The following is a 22,515-nucleotide window of genomic DNA, read 5'->3' as shown; positions in this document are numbered from 1 at the left end:
TGCTTCACACATCTCATAAACCAAGGCTAGATACATGCATGCATGAATTGTTTTGTTTATTAAGGTGACAAAAAGTTACAAGATACTTATGTGCTCATAAAGCACTTAGGAAACGGGAACTGCCTGGAAAAACAGTTCAGTTTCCCTTTCAGTTTTGATACTGTAACTTGCCTGTCGCTGTCACAATAAACACCGGCTCTTGGGTTCACCTGTGATCTATTCTCCTAAGTCCCTGGCGTTGCTTGTACCTTATCAGAGCCTGTTATCTGCGCAATGTGTGTGGATGTCGTGTTGCCTACCTCCCGTGCTTAAAAACTTTTCCCCAAAGCTGGATTTTGACCTGATTGATCGTAATGGTTCCAGAGGAACTATTGAGCCATTACAATCCATCATCTAAATGATTACAGAGGGATACCTAAATCTCCCGGTTATTTGAAAGCTCTGTACATGCTTAAAGGGGGGTCAAATGAGCAGACCCCCAATTGTCCACAAAGTAGTTACAGGAAAGCTTGCGTTGGAAGCAAAAGCTCACCTAGTACTAAGTAAATTTCATTTTCTAAAAAAATGAGGTCACTTTTGTGTGGTTGGGAAGTGAGGAGAGGTGGGGTTCATTTTTTATCCAAAACCCCCCAAAGCAAAGTAAGCCACGTTCTAGTTAATTTTCTGGAAGCTGCTCAGTTTTCACTCCGAAGGCAGGCTGGGGCACTGTTCCTTCCGAGTGAGCAGGGGTCCGGAGAGGGTCTGGGGATGGGGTGGGGAGACCAGCAGAGGCTGTCACCACCCCATCGTGCCCAGGAAAGGCGGCGGAGGGCGGGCGGGGGCTCTCTGCGGGACTGGGCTCAGGGCGGTCCACGACCTGGCGCCACGGGCTGCCTTGGGTATCGCTTTCTGCTGGACCCCAGCGGCACTGGCGGGGAGTAACCCGGACCTGGAGGCCTGGTCGCTACTGTGGGACCATTTCCCCGAGACTGCTCCGTCCCAGACTCGGGCGCCCGCGGTTGCGCCGGGCGGGCGGTGGGTGGGCGAACCAGAAGGACCAGCGGCGGGGTTTGCGCGGGGTCTGGTCCCCCGCTGGTGCCCGCGGGCTCTAAGCGATCAAAGCTTGCAGACACGGGGGCGGAGTGTGCGGGACGCCCAGGAATGGCATGGGTGTCCAGACAGGAGTTTCTCCACCTTCACTGAGCTCTGGGGCCATAGGGTGGTTGGGTACCCTATAGTGAGGCCGTTGACCATGTTTGAACCATGATGTCCTTGCAAGTTTTAAACGAATTTGGCTTCGCCGTAAAGTAACTTGGTAGCCCTTACGTGTCCTGAGTCCTGCTCTGCTCAGTCTATCCAAGCTGCAGTCCAGGCGCAGCGTGGCGACCTAGACCTAGCTTAGTGGGATCAATTTCTCTTAAATGGGGCGGGGGGAGCCCCCTTTGTTCCCGTTGCATAGAGAAGCCGAGGGGTTCTTAGCTTCCAGGGTTTCTTCCTGCGGTGGGTCCAGAGGGAACTAGGATCTGGTTGGTCTCCACTGGAGACTGAGGCCAGGGTTTGGGGGTCATCCCCTTGGGTGCTCAGATTGAGTTGGAGGACTCAGCGGCAGCTAGCAAATCTCGAATTTCACTATTCCAGCTTTCTGGGGGTGTTCATTGGCCAAGACCTAGAAAGAATGGCGTTGAAGCCAGGTGTCTGAAACAGATCTGAGGCTGGGCAGTGCCAGTGTCCTGCACCTCTCTCACGCCTTGTCCTGTCCTAGGAAGCAGCTGGAGAGGCAAAACCTGAGATGCTGGGCAGCCCCATCTTGCCCCACACCAGCTAAGTTACAGGATTTGACCTGAGTGGGGTCAGTTTTCCAGATAACCTGGCAAAAGCAGCATTAAACAAGCTGGTTGCATGGCCCTTCCTTTAGGATCCCTAAAAACTTTCTCCAAGAGCTCTTTAGGGATCCTACTACCTGGAGATTTTCTAGAAGTCTTTGAGGCAGGTTGGCCAGGGGCCCTGATTCAGGAGAAAAAGGCAAGTGAAAGATGGAGGAAGCACAGTTGCACTGGGTGGCGTTCTGAGCAAGAGAGGTACACCCCAGGAGGCTCCATCCCACCTGAATGTCCTCTTCCTAGGGGCCATTTCCTAAGTGGTCTGGACAGCCAGATGGCCCACTGCGGAGGCCTCTGTGGATTCTTTCACTGCTGGTAATAAAAGGTGCCAAGCTTGGTCTCCTAGGAGAGCCTGAGCCTTGTGCACACCGATTCCCTGGCCCGAGGTGGAAGCCGGTACCGTCCAGGAATGCCCTGCTGGACTTGCCCTCCCAGCCTTCCTTGCTCTTGGCACTTGCTGCCTTGGAATCTCAGGGGAGGGAGTGATCTCAGCTCCTTCTGTTCCCAAGGGGCCTCCCAGGGGGCCCCCCAAGGGCCAGAATGTCGCTCCATGCTGGAAGTTGCTAGGATTCCAGCTGCACAGACAAACTTACATGGGTCCCTTACTCTAGCACTAACCTGCAGGAGGTGAATGCAGTCCCCTGGGGCAAAGACTGCATCCCTTTTTCCTCCTCCCTGCCCAAGACAAAGTTACCTAGGGGCTGGAGGCCAGGTTCTGTTCTAAAGGCCTGGGGGTAAGACCAGGGTGTCCTCCAATTATTCCTTTTTGGGGGGCATTTCCGCTACCGTTTTCCTAGGTCAGGGAACCAAGAGTCTTAAAAAAAAAAAAGAAAGTCAGCTCAGACTTGCAGACTGAATCTGGACAGAGTGGCAGCTTCTTCCAGACACACAATACCAATATGCTAGAGACCCACTGAGGCCAGGATCCAGTCTCCAGACCTCAGAGGGGTCATTCAGCAGCAGTCTTGGGGCAAACCCCACGAGTGTAGGGGTGTGAATCTGGACTCACCCAAGCCCCAGAAACCAGCCCCTCCTCCGGACCCAGGGCTGGCTGTTCCAGAGAGATGGCGGGGAGGGATCTGGGCTGGGGTCAGCTGGAGGTCAGCTCTTAGAGCCAGGCAGTGAAGAAGGTACAAGTACTCTCCTTCTTAAAGCATAAGCAGTGAAGACAGAATTTCTTGCAGCCAGAACCCTGACCCTCACTTAGATCACAAACTCCACCTGAACCAATCCCTTGGACTCAAAGGTCCTGGAGCTGAAGAACTTTTCAGCGTGAATCGCGTGCCTGTGCAGCTCATCCTCCAAACTCTCATCCATCCTCCTAAACTAAATGAATACATGATTAGAGGGTGTGAATCCCGGAAGGTTTGGGGTCCTCGGGAAATAACTTTCTTGACTCCTTGCCCCATCCTCCGCCTCTAATCTTTCTAGCGAACTCCGTAACACAGGGTTTGGGGTCACCCATAGGCATTGGGGTCTGGGTTACCGCTCTGGCGCTGAGCACTCTCGGATGTCCAGGAGATGCTCCACGCCAGAAGGGATTCTGGGAGAAGAGGCTAGTCAGCAGGGGCCGAGGTGCGCTGGAGCCCAAACAAAGGCGCTAGGATCCCGACGCACCGCCCCCGCCTACCCCGACCTTGCACAGGCTGTGTCCTAGGCTCCGAGGCAGGGGACTGCGAAATGCGCGGTTTCAGCCCGGTTTCATCAGCTAGAGGTTGTTTTTCCTTTAGCGCGCCTGGGGGGATCTCGTGGGCCTAACAACGCAGAAAGGGTCGCACAGGACTGAAGAACAGGGGACGCAGCTCCCGGGAGGCCGGGGCCAAGCGAGCGCCTCTGCCACAGTCGGCTGCCCGGGTCAGCAAAACTTTCTCTCTCAGTGCGCATGCGCAAATCAGGATGGTTAGGGGGCAGGGGAGGGAGGGGAGGAATCCTGAGGCAAGGGGAGGGGGGAGGAAGAGGGGGGAGGGAGGGAGGAGGGAGGGTGGTGGATTAAAATAAGTAGGCGGCTCGGTGCTAAGGGGTGAGTGAGTCGGAGCTCGGTCTCTCCCCAGTACGTTCTCAGCCGCACCGGCTTCAGACCCAACGTAGGAGCCCCGAGAGAAGTTCACCATCCCTGGGCGGACAGGACTCCGGGGCCGCTGAGCGCTCCCGCGTGTCGGGCGCTCGGAGTCCCCGCAGCCGGAGAGGGGCCAGGACGCTGTGGAATCTAGCGCTTCTGGCTTCCCGGGTCCCCCGCAACGGGAGCCCCAGAGACGCGCGCAGCGCCGGGACCGCAGCGGAATAAGGTAACTGCAGCCCTGGGCGCCCGGGCTCGGCGAGGGGAATGCGGGCAGGACTCCCGGGTCCCCTGTCACCGATCGGCGGGTGTCTCCTCTCTCTCTATGTCCCAGAAAGAAGCTCCTCTCGCCAAGCGAAGGCTGCAGGACCATTGTGAAAGCGAGAGAGCAGCTGCAGTCCTGGGCGGTTGTGGGTGCTGGCTCAGGGGCTTCGCGTGAGAGGTCCTCGGCCTCTGACCCCGGGGAAATGAGGGGGCGGGTCCCCACTACTGCCCCCAGCGCGGCCGGGCTTCGCGGAATCCCAGGCGAGGTGCTCGCGGACTTCGGAAGTCAGCCTGTGGCCCCCCCTCTAAGAAACCGAAGCAACTAAAGCGGGCACAGACTCTCCCGAGACGCGCGCCGAGCCCGACCTGACCTACCTTAGCTGACGAAGAAGGAAGAGGGAGCGGATGGATGGCTACAGCCGCAGGCGCCCGCGCCAGGGACAGGTGCATGCCCCCGCCGGGTCGCGCTTTCGTGAGCGTTTGTCTTTTGCCGAGTTGCGCTCAGGTATGAGGCCGGCCCGACCCGGGAGCGCAGGGCCGCGTGCCTGACGCCGCCTCGCACTTGCGCTCTGCTTTCGGGGTGTTCTCTATCCGATGATTGCTCTGTGTGGTCAAGGCCTGGAGCGTAACCCGCGACTGTCCCGGTGCAGGGGAGCACGCAGGGGGCACGAACACTACTTCCCAATCAGAGACCCGCACGCCGCAGTAGCGGAAACACTGTGGAGCCGCGGGTGTCCTCAGTTTCGGGCTTGGAAGGGAAGGATTCGTTTGCTCCCGTGCCTGTCTCCCTTCAGGAGAGAAGGTGGGAGCCGGAGAAGAGAGGGAAAGATGTGACGGACTGCCTGCTGAACTAATTTCTCCCCCAAAATTTCTCTGATGAGAGGAATGAAAACCCACATCCAGTCGTTTTTCAGCATCTCGGCCAGTAGCGGGGTAGGCTCTTGGAGTATAGTGTAGCTGCTGAGGGTTTCTTTGTTGCCACAATTTGGTAAATTTCACCCGGGTTAAGAGCTGCGCGCTGGCTCTTGGGAACAGAAACCACGTGCAAGGCTAGTTAATCTCTCCGGTTCATGGCCTCCTAAAGAAGAGAGGGGCTGGCAAGGACGCGGGGGGCGGGGGGAACGGATGGAGGGCGACCAGTGGGTAGATGTTCTATCCGAGGTTCCAAGAAGTAATTGCGATTTCAATAAGACTGGGGAGCAGATCGCTGAGGATGCAGCAGGCGTTTAAATGCAGGGGTGATGGCCGCGTAGCCGAAGGGTTCGTTCGATCTCGTTCGTTGCGAGAATTAAACAGAAGTGTCCCGTGCTGGTCAGTCCTTTCGCCAGGGGTCCGGACGCCGGTCACCACACGTGATGGGGATTCTGTGTCAAGGATGATTTTCTGGGGCTGATGCTAGACTCCTCCAGGCGCAAGCTCATGGAGCTCGCTCTGTCCTCATTAATGCAAGCAGTTAACTCGCTCACGCTCAATTAGCCCCGAATAAACTACTTTAATAGACTCTGCACACTTCATTAATGCCCAGCATAGGGTTGGCTGCAGACCCGGGACTGGCGCTCTATCGCACGAGGGAAACAGTGTCTGCACAGCGCGGGGATCCGGGCTGGGAAGCGCGAATGGCGTTTGATGCGCGTGGTCAGCACCCTTACCCGCACCTCCAAGGTCCCGAGGTCCTAGCTCCTTGCCGAGTGGATGCCTGGCCTCGGGCCTGGGGAGAGGTGTTTTCTCTCGCTTTTAAAGATCTAAAGCCTTCACGCTGGGGTTCCGGTGTCAGGGCAACGGGAGCCAGCGGGGCCGGGCGTTTGCTCATCCTCTCTGGCGGGACAGGGGAGTGTGAGACTGTTTTTCTCTTAGCTGACTGCCTGAAACCGAATAGTGAATTCGGCCCATTCTTGGGACTACTAGTGTAGAGAGCCACGTTTCGAACGAATTTCGTCCCCGGGAAAATCGCTGACGAGGGCCTGGGGAACCCTGCCCTCGGAATGTGGCAGAAAATAAACTGACTGCGCCCCTGAGAAAAAGAAATTGAGTGTCGGGGGAAGCGAGATTGGGCAGATAGCCCGTTAACGTTGGCTCCCAAGAGCAGTGTCGGCTGCAGGCGCCCGCTCCCCTTACCGAGCCCAAGGGCTCTGCTCCTGGGGGTGGGCGAGGAGAGGCCAGGTTAGTACGCGAGGGATTGGTGGGATCCCCGACCCTGCACGGAGCCGGTCCGGGCTCGGGTGCAGCCCAGCGCTCTGTCGCCATCGCCGGGGGTAGGCCGAGCACTAGGGGAGCAAGTGGAGGCCCGGGCGGCGCCCTGCGGGCCCCGGGGAGCCAGAGATAAGGATCTGATTTCCAGCACAGGGAGGGGAAGGAGAGGTGACAGCAAATCAAAGAGCGCTCACCTCGCCTAACTCTGGGCAGACCTTTGAAGTCGGCGAGTCGTCTCCTTTCTCCCCCCTCCCCCTTCCCAACCCAAACAGGCTCCAGCTTTCTCTCTGGCCCAATTCGTATTTTGCTTCGCCGTGTCTCAACGCTGTAGGAGGGTCTCGGGTTGTCCCTGGCGCGACCCGTGATCGACGCAATGGAGAACACTGCTGCGGAGGCCAGGGCTCCGCCGCCGGGGTCCTCGCTCCGCACTCCCACCCAGATTTGTGCCTCCCTGAGCTCCAGGCCAAATAAATTGCTGCGGTCCGACTTGGTTTTCATTCGATTTAACCTGCGCGAGGACATCTCTGCTGGCTCTCGGTGTTTTGCTCCCTCCACCCCCAGCAGAGCTTCTTTCCTTAGGGCCCACCACACCGAGAGTGACTTTCCCCAACAGCTTCGAGGGGGGAAGGGCTTCTAGGTCAATATTGTCCTCAATTCTCCTGGGAACAGCACGGCACTGCCCTCACATTAAAAGCTTCCCTGTAGTGAAAGGCAGCCTGAGCCTGAGGGGCCTGGGCTGAGGGTAAGCAAGCTTCAGAAGCTGTCTGGGTGGTGTCAGTGTGTGCTGTGAAGGAGGGAACAGAGCAGGGGCCTGGGAAGACCAGGGATGCGGACCTGCTGCAGGTTGGAAAGATCTGAGGAAGAGGAGAGGGGAAATGAGGAGTAAAGGGAGAAGGGGGCGGCAGGGGATTGAGACAGGCAAGGAGAAGCGGGTCCCAAGCACCTGCTCCCCAGTGACTTCTTGAGCTGGAGTTTGGCACTTGAGCGTCCCAGGGTCTTCTGTGTAATTCCACCTTTTTTTCTCCCTGTTGTTGCCTCCACTGGACAGACCCGAGTTAGGAGTGTCTGGGAGGCACAGACCTAAAAGGTCTGTCTGCCGAGTCTAGACCTGTCCACGGAGGCTAGGGACCCTGACCAAGACTCAAGAAGGCCAGGAGACTGCTTGTCACATCAGCATGACTCCCCTTTGGCTTTGCTCAAGCTCCCTGGCCTTGCATTTGGAGGGTGCGTAGGCCACAGCAGCTGAGGCCCAGCCTCAATGCTCTTACTCATAGGCAAACCCATCTGCTGGGGAGGGGGTGCTCACCACACGCACAAACAGCCCGAGAGCCCCAAGACCCTGCCCCCTTTTCCTATGGGGTAGGGAGGGCACTGCAGCCCCCTTGTACATGACTGCAGATGTTTGAGTGAGTAAATAAATGTGGCTGTTAGCGTCCTTGCTGAAACAAAGGTGATCCCCAAGGGCTGCGGAAGGGAGTCAGTCCGCAAGGAGCTGCAGAGAGGGTGGTGTCAAAAGGGCTCGTTAATAGCGATACAGAAAAGCAAATTGGAGGTCAACGTTGAGAGTTGTAAGGAGAAACATGACATGGCTTCTAGAAGCCAAGTTGATGGTCAGCTAGTACAGCTTAATGCACAGGAGCTGGGAGATGTGCAGATTCGTGGGCGTTTGTACGTGTGCTGTCTGTGGAGCTCTTTGTAGGTGCGGTGTGATCCCGTGTGTGTGCGAGCGCTCCTCCCTGCATTTTGTTTAGTAGCACAGTACTGCTTGTCGCAGTTTATCTTTGCACCTTGTTGTCAACTCTGCTTCAGAATGTGTGAATCTGTGTTTATCTGTCAGCATGCATTTCTGTATTTGTTTATCTGCACATGAATGTGTAAGTGTGCTTCCAAGTTTCTGTTATCTTTACAGGAGAGTGTAATTCTCTGTTGACTCAGGCTTGCCTGGATGTAAGTCTTTACAGGACAGTTTCCCTGTGCTTATGCCTTTCTCAGTGTCATGTACACTGTGGACTCATTTTAAGTTGGTCGCATTGCATAGGATTTAGTTTGGTTTCTGTATCAAGTTGTGTGTCTCTGCTGGAGGCCATTGGGAAGGAGTCCTGCAATTTTGAGGGTTCCTGTCTTCTCGGTGAGGGCAGTGAGCTCCATGGGTGGGGTCTTAGGTTCCCAGCTCTGGCTCTGGGGGACAGAGAAGGTGTGGCTGGGCTGGAACTCAGAAGGAGGGCACTTACCTTGAACTTGTCTGTTCCTCTCCCCTCCCCTCTTCTTTTCCTTGCAGATCGAGATTGAGAACATACTGCAACTACGGCCATGGGCAGCAAAACCTTGCCAGCACCGGTGCCCATCCACCCATCTCTGCAGCTCACCAACTACTCCTTTCTTCAGGCAGTGAATGGCCTGCCCACAGTGCCCTCGGACCACCTGCCCAATCTGTATGGTTTCAGTGCGCTGCATGCCGTGCACCTGCACCAGTGGACGCTGGGCTACCCCGCGATGCATTTGCCGCGGTCCTCTTTCTCCAAAGTGCCCGGCGCCGTGTCCAGCCTGGTGGACGCGCGCTTCCAGCTGCCCGCCTTCCCCTGGTTCCCTCACGTCATCCAGCCCAAGCCTGAGATCACCGCTGGAGGCAGCGGCCCCGTGGCGCTCAAGACCAAGCCGCGCTTTGATTTTGCCAACCTGGCCTTGGCGGCCACGCAAGAAGATCCGTCCAAGCTTGGCCGGGGAGAGGGTCCCGGGTCCCCCGCCGGTGGGCTGGGTGCCCTCCTGGATGTGACCAAGCTGTCCCCAGAAAAGAAGCCCACGAGGGGACGCCTGCCTTCCAAAACCAAGAAGGAGTTCGTCTGCAAATTCTGTGGCCGCCACTTCACTAAGTCCTACAACCTCCTCATCCATGAGCGGACGCACACGGACGAGCGGCCCTACACCTGCGACATCTGCCACAAAGCCTTCCGGAGGCAAGACCACCTACGAGACCACAGGTGCGGTACTGCGGGTGGCCCAGAAGAGAGCTGGCTGTCTGCTTCTGTCCCACCAGCCTCCTCCCTAATGCCGAGTTTCAGGAGACCCACCCCCTACCAAGTCCAAGCCTCCTAAGTTTCTGGGATTCCCCCAGATCGGGAAGGAAACCAACAAAGCTCAGGGATGGGTTCCTGGAGCATGGGTGGAGAGAACATGCGAGGAATAGGACCCAGGCTCCAGACAGGCGTGCACAGCTTCCTCCATCTGCAGCGCTGTGCAGTAGACGTTTCTGCGATGATGAAAAGTGATACGTGGCACAAATGACAATCAAGCGCTCGAAATGGGCAACTTAGTGTAGCTGAGAAGCTAACTTTTCAGCTTCACCTGATTTGAATTTTAATAACCACATGTGGCTCGTGATTACTGTTTGGGACAGCACAGCTCCAGCAAATATTCCCACCCAGGTCCCTTCACTCACCTTTGGTGTTGACTCAGGCCTTATAAGGAGGCCATGCTGAGCCCTGGTTAGGAAGGCAGGGGTCGGCCTAGCTGGATCTGTGCACGGTTCAGACAGAGGTGTCTCCTTCACCTCCCTACTCCACCCCCAAACTCGGCACTGCCCTGCTCCACACTAGGTACTCCCAAACCTCCTTTCTTCTGAGGGCAAGCTCCTCATTGCAGTGGGAGGGGATCTTGGATAACTATTTATAATATTTATAACATTGTGTCATTTTGCAAGGATTAATTCTCGGTCTGTTTTTGCCCTCAGATATATTCACTCCAAAGAGAAGCCTTTCAAGTGTCAAGAGTGCGGGAAAGGATTCTGCCAGTCCAGGACTCTCGCTGTCCACAAGACGCTACACTCACAGGTGAAGGAGCTCAAAACCTCCAAGATCAAATGCTAAACAGAGCCTCCGGGGCACCCGGACCCTGGGTCACGCCGCCCCCTCTTCCAGAGGGACCAGAAGCCGAAGGCGACTCTGGCGGGCAGCGGGAGGGCCTCCCGGGACCTTCCCCCATCCCAAACGCGTCCCCCGGGGCCCGGGCGCACGCGGAACTCCAGAGCCCCGCCCCGGGCCGTGACCCCGGCCGCCCGGGCGGCTCCCCCAGGACGCGGCTAAACTCTTGGCCAAAAGGAGGTACTCACGTGGCGGAAGGGAAACTGCATTAAAAAAAAGAACGAAAGCTTCGCGGAGCCGCAGCGGCGCCTCTCCCAGAAGTATTACTTTTTCTATTGTTATTTTATACGTTTTCTTTATTCTTTATTTTTTTTTCTTTGAACATATAAGCTTGTAACTCTGACTGCGGAGAGAGAGGGGAGAGGAAAAGAAGTTCTGTGCTCTCTCGCAGCCTCCAACCCCTCCTCCCGCCTCCAACCCCACCCCTGGGAGCCTGCAAAAGTGTAATCCCTGTATCTGCTTCAGCCGCCGGGCCCCAGGATCGCGGGGCCGGGGAGCGCCCCTCCCAGCTCCTGCCGCGCAGCGGGTCGTGGGCTCCCGGACTCCGACGGCGGGGCGAGGGCCTCGGGCCCTGGGGCTGGAGGGGGCCCGGCCTCCGGCTCCCCGGCTCCGCTGCCCCATCACCGCGAGCGAGCAGAAGGCTAGGAGCAGGACGATGTATTGCGATTGGCACTTTATGCTGACCATCGGTAACGGACATTTATCACTGGAGTTTTTAAAAATATTAAATAAACGGTTATTTTACAGCCATTGAAGGATGGGTAATTTCCCTCCCAAATGTAGGAAACTGGGCGGCTCCTTTCTTTGAGAGGAGCGGGGTTTCGCTGCCCAAGCCGACCTGTCCCACTTCAGCAACTTTCCCCTAATTAGCGTCAGCGGTTTGGGATGGGTGGAGCAGCGCTCCTCTCTCCCGGTGCTGGGCAACCGCGGACCCCGCCCGCATATATTTTCTTACTTTTCTCCTCCACTTTGGCCTTAGGGTCTCAGTATCCCCAGTCCTCATCTCCGAAGGGCTCCGAGTTTACAAAGAAGCCGAGCCTGCGGCCAATACATCGGCCGTGAGAAATCCCAACATCTCCGGGTGTCGGGGTCGCTTAGAGTCCACCAAGGGAAGAGAACGTCACCCACCTCCCCAACGAAAAGCCTCCCTCCTGGTCTCTTGCTGCTGCACTGGGGCGGGAAGGAAGCGCCCTCACGGACTGCCTCACGCCAGTACCGTCCCCCGGGCCCCCATACGCGGCTACAAATACATAATCACCGCTGCCTCCCCAAAGCCCCCAAGCTACATCCCTCCCTCTGTTAGGAGCCCCCGACACAATTCTCTGGCTGGGGCCTGCCCCCTGCCCGGATCCCGGCTCCACGCCCGCAAAGATTCCTGCCGTTTTAAAGCCTTGTCAGGAATGGCGGGGGCGGGCGCCCTGGGAGGCCCGGGGAGTTTCGGAGGAGAAATCTGAGTCCGCCCTCCACAAGTTGAACCTTCCCTGGGGCGCCTAGTTTTCCCACAATTAGAGGCCAGGCAGCAGGGGGCTCTCCAGCTTGGGGCGGGGCGGGGCTCCCCCAGCTTCAGCATCCTGACCGCGCGGCGGCTCAGGCGGTGGCGCCCGCGGCCCTTCCCGAGCCGAGCGCAGCCTCTCGGGCTTCTGTGTCCGGCGCTCAGCGACCGCGGAGACAGCTGGGCCGAGCTTACCTGCAACAGGGACCACCAATCCTCGGTCTGAAAAGGTGTGCCGGGGTTGCAGGAGTTAAAACGCTCTAGCCTTTCGCTGCGCCATCCTCACCTCCTCTGGGAATGCCTCCCCGCTCTCGGCGGGCTTGAACTTGGCGGTGCGGGAACCCAACTTATCTCTGTGGCCTTGGCCGGGACGGCGTGGACGAGTCCTGCCCTCAGCATTCGGAGCCACGCTGCCCCCTGCTGGACAGGCCTGGAGGGGCGGCCCAGGAATGGGGCACCTCGCTGTGTCCTGCCCGCAACCCCGAGTAACTTCCGCCGCAGGTCCTGTCTGCATCTGGTCTTGCCCTCCAAACCTTCTTGACCGGTCCCAGGACCCACTGAGAGCGAGGGGCGGGGCGCTGCCGGTTCTGGACCGGCCTATGGGATCTCCGCTAGTCAAGCAAGAGCCCAAGCCTTCTTACTCCTCGGGTCCAAAAGGACTCGCCCCAGGAGAGAGCGGAGCCCGTATCCCAGAGAACTGTGACCTCTGGGCATCTGGAGGGAGGGTTAGTCAGTGGGTTTTGGGCTTCGACGGCTTGGGCCCAGGCAGCGCAGGCTGTGGTATGTCGCGCTTCGCCGCGACTTGTGTTAGCACCCCAGGGGCGAAGCCACATCTGTTCCTTTACTCGCCCGGTTAAGTGATTGTTCCGAGATGAGGACAGGGCGTGGGTACACACACACACACACACACACACACACACACACACACACACACACACACTCCACTACCGAGAGCTTTGATCACCTCTGAGGACCTGAGAGAGTGCCTCACTCGGTTCCTTTACTCTTTGAGGGAGTCCATTTCTCTCAGGGATTGACTGCTGCTGCCCCGTGTCCCTCACATTGCACCACCTCCCACCTCCCCAGGACACAAAGAACCTCTGCCCCAACTCAAGGACTTAGTAAGGACTGTGAAATGGGGAGGTTTGCCAAGGAGGGTTTTCCTTTCTGGCCCACCCACCTCTGATACCATGAATCCCCGCCCCTCCGTCCCCAGGCCCTGCCACGGAGAGACTTTCAGTACCGAGTGTGCGTCCTTGGAAGAATGAATTCCTAAGCGCAGAAGTTTGGGGGATGGGGTGGGAGTGAGACAGGGTGCTGCCCAGAGACCTCCAGCCTGTTCTCAATGCCTCTATCATCTTGGTGGATGCAGAAACCACTTAGCAGCGTAGCTGGCTGCAGTCTATCCTCATGGCAGTGATTTCATAGACTGCAGTCACAGCGACTGCAAATGGAAGGGCAAGCCTGGGTCGCGGACCACCAGACCCCACGCAGGCTACAATTCCCTGATCCTACTCTGTGGGTCGCATGAAAAGGCAACGAGATGGTCAGAAATGCTGGGTGTGTTTTATTGCCTGTCCACTCTATATAGGTGGCCAATTTTTTCCTGCTACACCTCTGGAAGATTCTGAACCACCCCGCAACCCCCGTTTTCAGACATTAAGTTTCCTTTGGCCTCACATGCCCAGCGTGGCTCAGGCCGGTTTTCGAGAGGAAAGGAGATGAGAGTCCGGCTGAGGCCCTTCCCAAAGTTGCTAGGCCTGCGATTCGTCTGTAGCGCAGGAGGTGGGGCAGCTACCCGGCTGGACTTCTCTAATAGGCGGGTAGAAGGCGCGAGAGACCCTCGGCGCAGCCTGGAGCTTCCTAGCGCTCGCTCTGGGAGTAGAACAGGAGCGCCCTGGGGGAAAGAAGAGCCCGCAGGGGCTTCTTCCTAGAGGAAGAGTTCAGGTTCTACCCCGTCCTTCCGGAATGTAGCTAGGGGTTTGGGGCGCACGAAGGGCCTTTTTCCCCCGCTTACTTCCTTGTCTCGGGATTCAGGGCTAGTATAGGGTCCTGGGGGGAGGGAGAAACGCAGTAAGATGGTCTAGGGCTCCCGGACGGCACCTCATCTGCAAGAACGTGGGACCTGTGATATCATCCCCACCCCCTCCCCTGGAACCTTGGCGTCCGTAGAACCGGCTCAAAGGCGTCCCATCCCACCTTCCAGAACATTATGGCACTGTGACGTCAGGGCATCCTCCCGGTGACACAGTGATGTCACACAGGCCTCTGGCAAGAGCGCAAGGGATCCGCGACGTCTACATCGGTATCTCATTTACGTACTTCCATGACGTCACAGATGGGCCACACCTGGAGCAGTGACACTATTGCTCCCACATTTCCCGGTCCCGCCCCTCAAATCCTGCCCACAGGTGAGCCAAGAACCGGTTCGTCCCCACCGACAGAATCCGCAGAACCGAAGCTTTGGCAGATGCCGTTAGTGAAGGAGGGTGCCCAGCAGCTTCCGCCTCCGGGATCTGGTGGCTTAGAACAATCTCCATGCCCTAGGGTTTCCAAGCACCAGCTGCCGTGGGGTACTCGCCCCGCCCACCTGGCCCCACCCGTCCGCCTCCCCGCCCATTGCGCAGGCCCGGCGCGCAGGCGCAGCCGGAGCTCACCAGCCCGAGCAGTGGGCGCGCGGGCGCGGTGTCTCCAGGCGGTCGCGGGCTGTCGCTTCCGACTTCTGTTTCCCACTTTTAGGGATCACAAACTCGGGGTAACAGTGGCCCGGCGGGCACATCCAGCTGTTGGCGTATGTGAGCGCCAGAGATGCCGACGAGAAGAGGGCAGCTCCGGGTTTAATGCGGGCTGGAGACCCTTGGAGTTCCTTTGGCGTCTCGAATCCAGCGCAGCCGTGGTCCGACGGAGATCCCTGGGATTCGACCTGCCAGGGATGGTGCGGCCGGACCCTGCCCTAGATCAGAAAGTCCCGTGCGTAGCCAGCCTTTTTGGGCAGGGTCTCTGAGGCAGAGGTCTCGAGCCCCCGGCGGGGCGGAGCTCCTAGAAGCGCAGGCTTGGTCACCCACCCTACGCGTCCAGCCCGGCTTTTGGGGCCACCTCTAGGGCCACACTGATGGTTGGGCCCAGTTTGTGTGTTTCAGATGAAAAATTCACAAGGGACATGAGATTCATATCTCATGGGGATCAAACCTCATGTCAGTGGCACAGGAGGAATTAGAAGCCGTGTTTCCTTTGAGACCTGAAGATCCAGTTCTAGGTTTTCCTGCTGCTCCCAAGCTTTGGGCAAAGTAACTACACTTCTCTGAGCCTCATAATGGTGATAATACTCTTCCCACTTACCTCATTCAGTTAATGTAAAGGTCAAAGTCATACATGTTTTCTCAGTCATTTATTAACTGCTTGAACTAAAAACTGGACCCTAATGTGTTGCAGAACAACTTGGGCATTTTGGAAGCACCGTGTAAAAGTATTATCAGAAAAGCTTCTCTCAGCCTCCTGAAGTAACCTGCCTCCCAAGCTGCCTTATTCCTAGGAGAATCTTCATCTTCACTTTATCATAGCCCAGGGATCCTGAAGTGGGATGGAAGAAGGGTATCTGACCTGGACTGGTGGTCTTGAGACCTTCTGGAAAACTGGAAAGAAGACTTTTTTTTTTAACTCCATGGAGACAAATGGATTAATCAGTTCACAGATTATCATTATGTTTGGTTGAGAGAGGAAGTCTGGTGACAAAATGTAAGTGCCCCATTCACACCACTCCTTTGAGCATATGCTTAGGGAGAAAAAAATCACCCCGGGGGCAGACTGAGGTGTGGGGCAGGGCAGGGGCCTATGTATGTGGCAGGTGTCACTGAATAAGTAGCAGGGGGTCTTTCACTCTGCAGACACCTCCCTCTGTAGTCTCCTTTGGATCTCTGCTTCCTCTGACTTGTGGTAGAGTGTCCTAGCCCACAGAAAAGCTGGTCACACAATACTATCACGTGGACATATTTGCAGGAATGTTTGTGTCACTCCCCAGCCGCCTAAGCCCTGGCATCTGCTGCCGTTTTTTTTTTTTTACATTTTAAAAAATTGAACTATAGTTGATTTACAATGTTGTGTTAATTTCTGCTGTACAGCAAAGTGATTCAGTTATACATATGTATACATTTTAAAAAATATTCTTTTCCACTATGGTTTGTCATAGGATATTGAATATAGTTAGTTCCCTATGCTATACAGTAGGACCCTGTTGTTTATCCATCCTGTATATAATAGCTTACATCTGCTACCCCCACCCTCCCACTCCATCCCTCCCCCAACCCCCTCCCCCTCGGCAACCACAAGTCTGTTCTCTGTATATGTGAGTCTGTTTCTCTTTCATAGATAGGTTCGTTTTGTGTCATATTTTAGATTCCACATATGGTTGTTATCATATGGTATTTGCCTTTCTCTTTCTGACTTACTTCACATAGTATGACAATCTCTAGTTGCATCCATGTTGCTGCAAATGGCATTTTTTCTTTCTTTTTTATGGATGAGTAGTATTCCGTTGTATATATGTGCCACATCTTCTTCATCCATTCATCTGTTCTTCCATTCTTGGCCATTTTTCCTGGCCAGTGCTGGTTCCAGCTCCAGCAATAAGAATATAGAAGGACTAACCCAGAAAAGTGGGATGGTTTGAGATGGATGAAAGATGGGATGAATCAGCTGAGAGTTTTGTTTTTCCTTTCCAAACACTTAGCTGGCTCATTTAGCTCAGCAATCTCTGGGGAGGTATAAAGCATAATTAATTTATTTTTAATGATGGGTTTGATTGAACTCTTTTGCTGGGGAGATAAGGAGTTTTGTCATGACAGGTGCAGGGATGGATTGCTTTTTGTCATTCACAGCAGTGGGTACCACTTGGAGCCTGTAGGTAGGTGGTGGCATGAGATGAGAAACTTTACAGGGGACATGAAAGAAAACTAGAGGAAATGGGGTAGGAATGGCTAGATTCTTTGCCACTCCAAGGACCAGAGAGGGAAAAATGAGCTTCCAGAGAATACGAGCCTTGCCTTAAATACTGAGATTTACCTGGAAGATTGGTTCACTTCTTATTGACCTGGGTCAGAAGCTGAGCGTCTTTGTGCAGTCAGAGTTCAGAATATCTTCAGTATCTCACAGCATACGCAGCTCCTCCTGTAGGTCTGCAGTAGGCCAAGAACCAGAGCAGGTGTGATGCTGTCGCTATCAGGAACAGTCTCCATGGTCTTGTCATTTGGAGAGATCAACTGACACTGAAATTTTTGTTTTTAATTTTTATTGGGGTATTTACAATGTTGTGTTAGTTTCAGGTGACACTGAAATACTTGAGCAGTTACTCTAAGGCGGGTGGGACGGCTTGAAGAGTTCTTGTCAACTGTTACAGCGATCTATATCATAAAATCCATCTTTTTTAATGATAAGGTTCATATCTTCTATATTCTTTTTAATTTTTCCATTTCTTGTCTATTAATTCCTAACTCTGGTACATAATGTGTTATAAACTCCCACCATGATGGGAGTTGTTTTCTTATTGTAGTTCTAATATATATATTTCTCCTAAAAGTAAATATACCCCCAATATAAGTATATTTTCAACATACATATATAACCCCAAATTCGTTTGGGTCTTCACCACCACCAATAGGCTTCACACTACTCCTCAGCTGCTCACATAAGGGGCAGTAACTCCTTTAAATTTGGGGTACCTTCTGGGAAAACCAGACTATCTATAAGCCCAGGCTGGTCTTGTCCAGGTTTGTCTCTCCTTGACAATCAGCAATACTCAGAGGAGACTTCTCAGTTTGATGGTGTGGACAATGGCACTGCCTGGGGCTTTACCACTATGGGAAGAGTGTAAGGCATTGGTAGGGTTTCTCCAACCAGGAAGCCAGGCAAGCTTTTTCCCATGACAAATGATAAGTTTTAGTTTAATTATGATAAGTATGTATTTAACTGGGCCAGGGAGGATTGGGCGTGCTGGGGGAGGGCATTGGGTTTTGATATGTTCCCTCAGCTTCCCCCTCCCAGCATTTTAAGTTAAACATTTCCAGGCATACAGAGAAATTGAAATAAATTTATAATGAACACCCAGTTACTCATCACCTAAATTTCACAATTAACATTTTACTATACTTGCTCTTTCACATATCTATCCATCAATCCATCCCTCCAGCTTCTTAAAAATGAAAATCTACAAACATACCAAATAATTGAAAGAAGAGTACAAGGAGCACCTCATACCTTCTTCATAGGGTCAACAGTTGACAATGTTTTATTTGTTTCTCGCTGTCTTTCTCCTTGAACCATTTGAAAGTTAGTTTGATTATATTTCATCCCTAAATACTTCAGCACACATCTTTTAGGAATAAAGGCATTATTCTGTATAACATCTTTTAGGAATCTGTTAGGAATAAAGGCATTATTCTGTATAACCACAACATTGCTATCACACTGAAGAAAACTAACAATAATTTTATCTAAAAATCATCAAAAATATCCCATCTTTATTAAAATTTCCCCAAACTTTCCAACCTTTTGAATTAAAGAAAAATCATAATCCAATCAAAGTAGATTTTGTTGCATATATGTCTGTAGCATCTTTTAAGCTAGAACCATTTCCCATTTTAAAAAACCTTTTTATTTTGAAATAATTATAGATACACAGGTATTGCAAAGATAGTACAGAGAGGTTCCATGCATCCTTCACCCATTTTCTCTCAATGGTTATGTCTTGTGTAATGATTAATGCAGTATCATAACCAGAAAAATCAATGTTGGTACAATGTGTGTATATTCTTATGCTGTTTTTTCACAGACATAGCAATAGTAATGGGTAGATTCCTGTAACCACCACCACAATCAAGATATAGATTTATATCATCACCACAAAGATCTACTGGTGTCATCATTTTACCACTTTGAGTGAATGTAGAAACCTTACCCCCTGTTATGGACTGAATGTGTCACCCCCAAATCCCTGGGTTGAAATCCTAATCCCCAGTGAGATGGTATTAGGAAATGGGGCCTTTGGGAGGTAATTAGGTCATGAGGCTAGAGCCCTCATGGATGGTATTGGTGCCCTTTCAAGAAGAGTCATGAGAGAGCTCGCTTCCTTCCTGCCTGTTCTCCACCGTGTGATGACACAGCAAGAAGACAAGACGGCCATCTGTAAAACAGGAAGATAACTGTCACCAGACACTGGATTTGCTGGCTCCTTGATCTTGGACCTCCAGCCTGTTGTTTAAGCCAACAAGTCGATGGTATTCTGTTATAGCAGCCCAAACTAACTAAGACACCTCCTTTTAGGCTCCCTGTTTATGTCATAATAGTCTTAAATATTTACTCTATCTACATTGAGATGCAGGCCATACAATGCTATGCTTTTTGCTTCGGCCATCAAGCGTAACTTAGACAACTCAAGAGGAGAGGGGAGGTTTATCCTATGTAGCCACGTTTTTGCTTTTACCATTGTTCTTTCTTTCTTCCTGATGTTCCAAGTTTCCTTTTTTTAAAAAATCATTTCCATTCTGTTTTGAGAACGTTTTAAAGCCATTATTTTAGAGGAGGTCTGGTGTGGAAAATCCTCTTACTTTTCCTGTATCTGAGAATTTTTTAATTTCTCCTTCATTCCTGAAAAATAATTTCGCAAGGTACAGAATTCTGGGTTAACACGTCTTTCTTTTCAGCACTTGCAAAAGGTTGTGCTAGAACCGCTCAGCTTCCATGGTTCTGATGAGAAATCTGCTGTCGGTTGAATTATTTCTGCCCTTTATGTAAGGTGCCATTTCTCTCTTGCTGCTTTCAAGAGATTTTCTTGGTCTTTAATTTTCTAATTGTCTGAAGTTTGATTATGATGGTTCATGGTATGGATTTCTTTGGGTTTATCCATTCGGGGTTTTGCCCAGATTTTTAAATCTACAGGTTTACAGCTTTTTCCATATTTGAAAGAATTTCAGTTATTCTTTCTTTTCCATATTTGAAAAATGTTCAGCCATAATTTCTCCAGATACTTTTTTCAACACCGTTCTCTTTCTCCTCTATTTCTTAGACTCCAGTGACACAAATATTACATCTTTTGTTATCATCTCACAGCTTTTGTGGTTCTGTTCACTTTTTTTCAGCCATTTTCTCTCTGTTGTTCAGCTCAGGTAGCTCCTATCGTCTCTTCCACTTCACTGATTCTTTCCTGTGTCCCCTCTGTTCTGCTGTTTTTAAAACGTTCAATGATTATATTTAAAAAAAATCTAAAGTTTCCATATGGGTTTTCTTCATATATTCTATTATTTTACTGAGACTTTCAGTTGTTTCAGGGGTTCATAATTTCCCACTGAAGTATTTTTATGATGGCTGCTTTAAAATTCTTGCCTAATTCCAGCATCTGTGTCACCTTGAGGTTGATGTCTGTCGATTATCTTTTCTCTTTCAAGTGAAGATTTTCCTGGTTCTTGGTCTGATATGTAATTTCCAATTGTACCCTTGAAATTTCTGGTATTATGTCATGAGACTCTGGATCTTATCAAAATCTATTTCAGCAAGTCTCCTCTGACTTGCTGCGCTGGTTCGGGAAGAGGGAGGTTATGCTTTGCTACCATCACGTGGGGGTGAAGGTCCTTACTACTTGGTGGAGGTGGGATTTCAGGCTCCCTGCTAGGCCTCCGCTGACGCCTCCTAGGCTGGGGGGAGCGAGGCCCAAGTCCCTTCTTGTTGCTTCTGCTGGGGGTAGGTAGAAGGCCTCGTTACCTCTGGGTAATGTGTAAGTTTGGCTTCCCTCTCAGCCTTCTCTGATACACCCGGGTGGGGCAGGGGGGAGCACCTTTTTACAGCCAGGCAAAGACGGAAGCCCAGGCTCCCCACTCAGTCTTTGCTGCCTGGTAATCGGTGGCTTTTTGGATATCTTGTTGCTTAAGTGAACCAATATTGGCCTTACAGAAGTATACACTAAGTGACAGATTTCTTCACAAATTTCCACTTCCTGGGATTGCTTCTCCATTTATTGTTCTAAGGTGATCCTGGGTTGCCACTCTAATATATTGTGGTGTTTTACACTTCCTAATGCAAAATTATCACCCTATGTTTTGACATGAAATGCTCTGGAGTGGTACTTTATTATAAAATTACAAAACTCCTGCCTGCTCTCAAATGTTGGTATGTAGGGTCTCTGTGGATAAAAAGAACAATTGATATTTTTAGATTAGTTGTAACCTCTTGAGTTTTGATCCAGTAAGACTGTGTTTTATTACATTGTTTATGAAAAGAAAAAAATCTAATGTATATAGTGGCTGGGAACATGGATTTGTTTTTTGCCCTACTCCCTTGTCTGGATTTCAGATCATAATTTTAAATATACATTTGTCCATAGGTTTTTTTTTTTTTTTTTTTTTTTTTTTTTTTTTTTTTGCGGTACGCGGGCCTCTCACTGTTGTGGCCTCTCCCGTTGCGGAGCACAGGCTCCGGACGCGCAGGCTCAGCGGCCATGGCTCACGGGCCCAGCCGCTCCACGGCATGTGGGATCTTCCCGGACGGGGGCACAAACCCGCGTCCCCTGCATCGGCAGGCGGACTCTCAACCACTGCGCCAGCAGGGAAGCCCCCTATAGTGCTTTCTCAGGTAAGTGTAATCTGCTAGCATGAAGGCTGTACCTATTATTTCCATTTTACCTGGTATTTAAAAAGAAACCCTTGAAAATTCAGAAGGCAAGTAAAGCAATCCTGCCAGTTTAATGAAGATGAAGCTGTAAGAGTGTCAACCGCTCACTGAGGAGCCTGGCGGCCAGAGGGAAGGAGGGGCACGGGTGTGCTGTGACTCATCCCAGGAGGCCAGGGCTTTCTCTAGTTTCCTTTTAGCACGTAGGGTCTCTGAAGGGGGCGTGGGGAGCTCTGCTATGAAGGAACCATCCAGAAACCTCAGCCCTGTGAATTTTCCCTTCCACTTGCCTTGTTTTGTCTCTCCACGATGAGATGGGAGGAGTGACATGGCTGTCAGAAAACCCTCATCCCTCTGGGTTGGTGAATGTCTCCCTCTGGCCTCTCTGAGCCAAGGGGTCCGTCCTGAAGACAAGCCTCTGTCCGGTGCCCTCCGAGGCACGCAGCCTGTCTACAAAGCTAGTCAGAATGCAGGGGAGGGAGGCCTCTCTGTCCTCTCAGTAATCCCCGTGTCACCGCACCTCCAAAGGCTGCTCACCCTGACAGAGGGGATGTGATGGGCAGCCTGTCAAACAGATTGTGAGTGCACTAGCAGGATTAGCGGTGAAGGCGAGTATTCCAGCCTTTCTAAAGTTCATTCACAGCCTCTGAGACTGGCCTGCTCAGCGTCTCTGTATTTTCATTCCACAACAGAGTTTAATTTATAACATTAGTATAGAATGCTATCTGAGATTTCTTTTCCTTCTTACCGATAAGCCAGCTGAAATACTTCAGCAGCCCCGCAAAACCAGATGCTTTGTTCTTGGCAGGGATTGAAGTATGACTGATGTTATTTTTGCTTGTCAAAGTAATATACCCTCATTGTGGAAAAATTGGATCAGAAAAGTATAAGGGAGACATTTAAAGTATTCAGTCCTTTCACCAGATATTACCTCTGATGCCATCTTGTGTCTTCATGAAGTTTTTCATCTATGCATAGATATTAATCAAAATTGCAATTATATTGTATATTGGATTTGGTTTCCTTTTTCAAAAAAACAAATATTATATCATCAACTTTTGCCAGTTTTCTTCCACTTTTAATGAA

At 52.2% G+C, this 22,515-nt stretch overlaps 1 protein-coding gene across 1 annotated transcript; it reads left to right on the top strand.

Annotated features, from left to right (window-relative positions):
- Window positions 1-8,679: 8,679 nt before the first annotated feature.
- On the top strand, window positions 8,680-10,232 carry OSR1 (odd-skipped related transcription factor 1; the record flags this gene model as incomplete). The annotated part of the gene is made up of 2 exons (XM_082852445.1): window positions 8,680-9,347; window positions 10,097-10,232. The coding sequence occupies 2 exons, from the start codon at window positions 8,680-8,682 to the stop codon at window positions 10,230-10,232; spliced, it is 804 nt and encodes a 267-aa protein (XP_082708571.1).
- Between the last annotated feature and the right edge of the window lie 12,283 nt (window positions 10,233-22,515).

The sequence above is a fragment of the Leucopleurus acutus genome (genome assembly GCF_964270905.1).
Source record: "Leucopleurus acutus genome assembly, chromosome: 12".
Lineage (NCBI taxonomy): Eukaryota > Metazoa > Chordata > Mammalia > Artiodactyla > Delphinidae > Leucopleurus > Leucopleurus acutus.
Note: the sequence above shows the minus strand (reverse complement) of the source record. Positions and strands in the feature narration are given on the sequence as shown.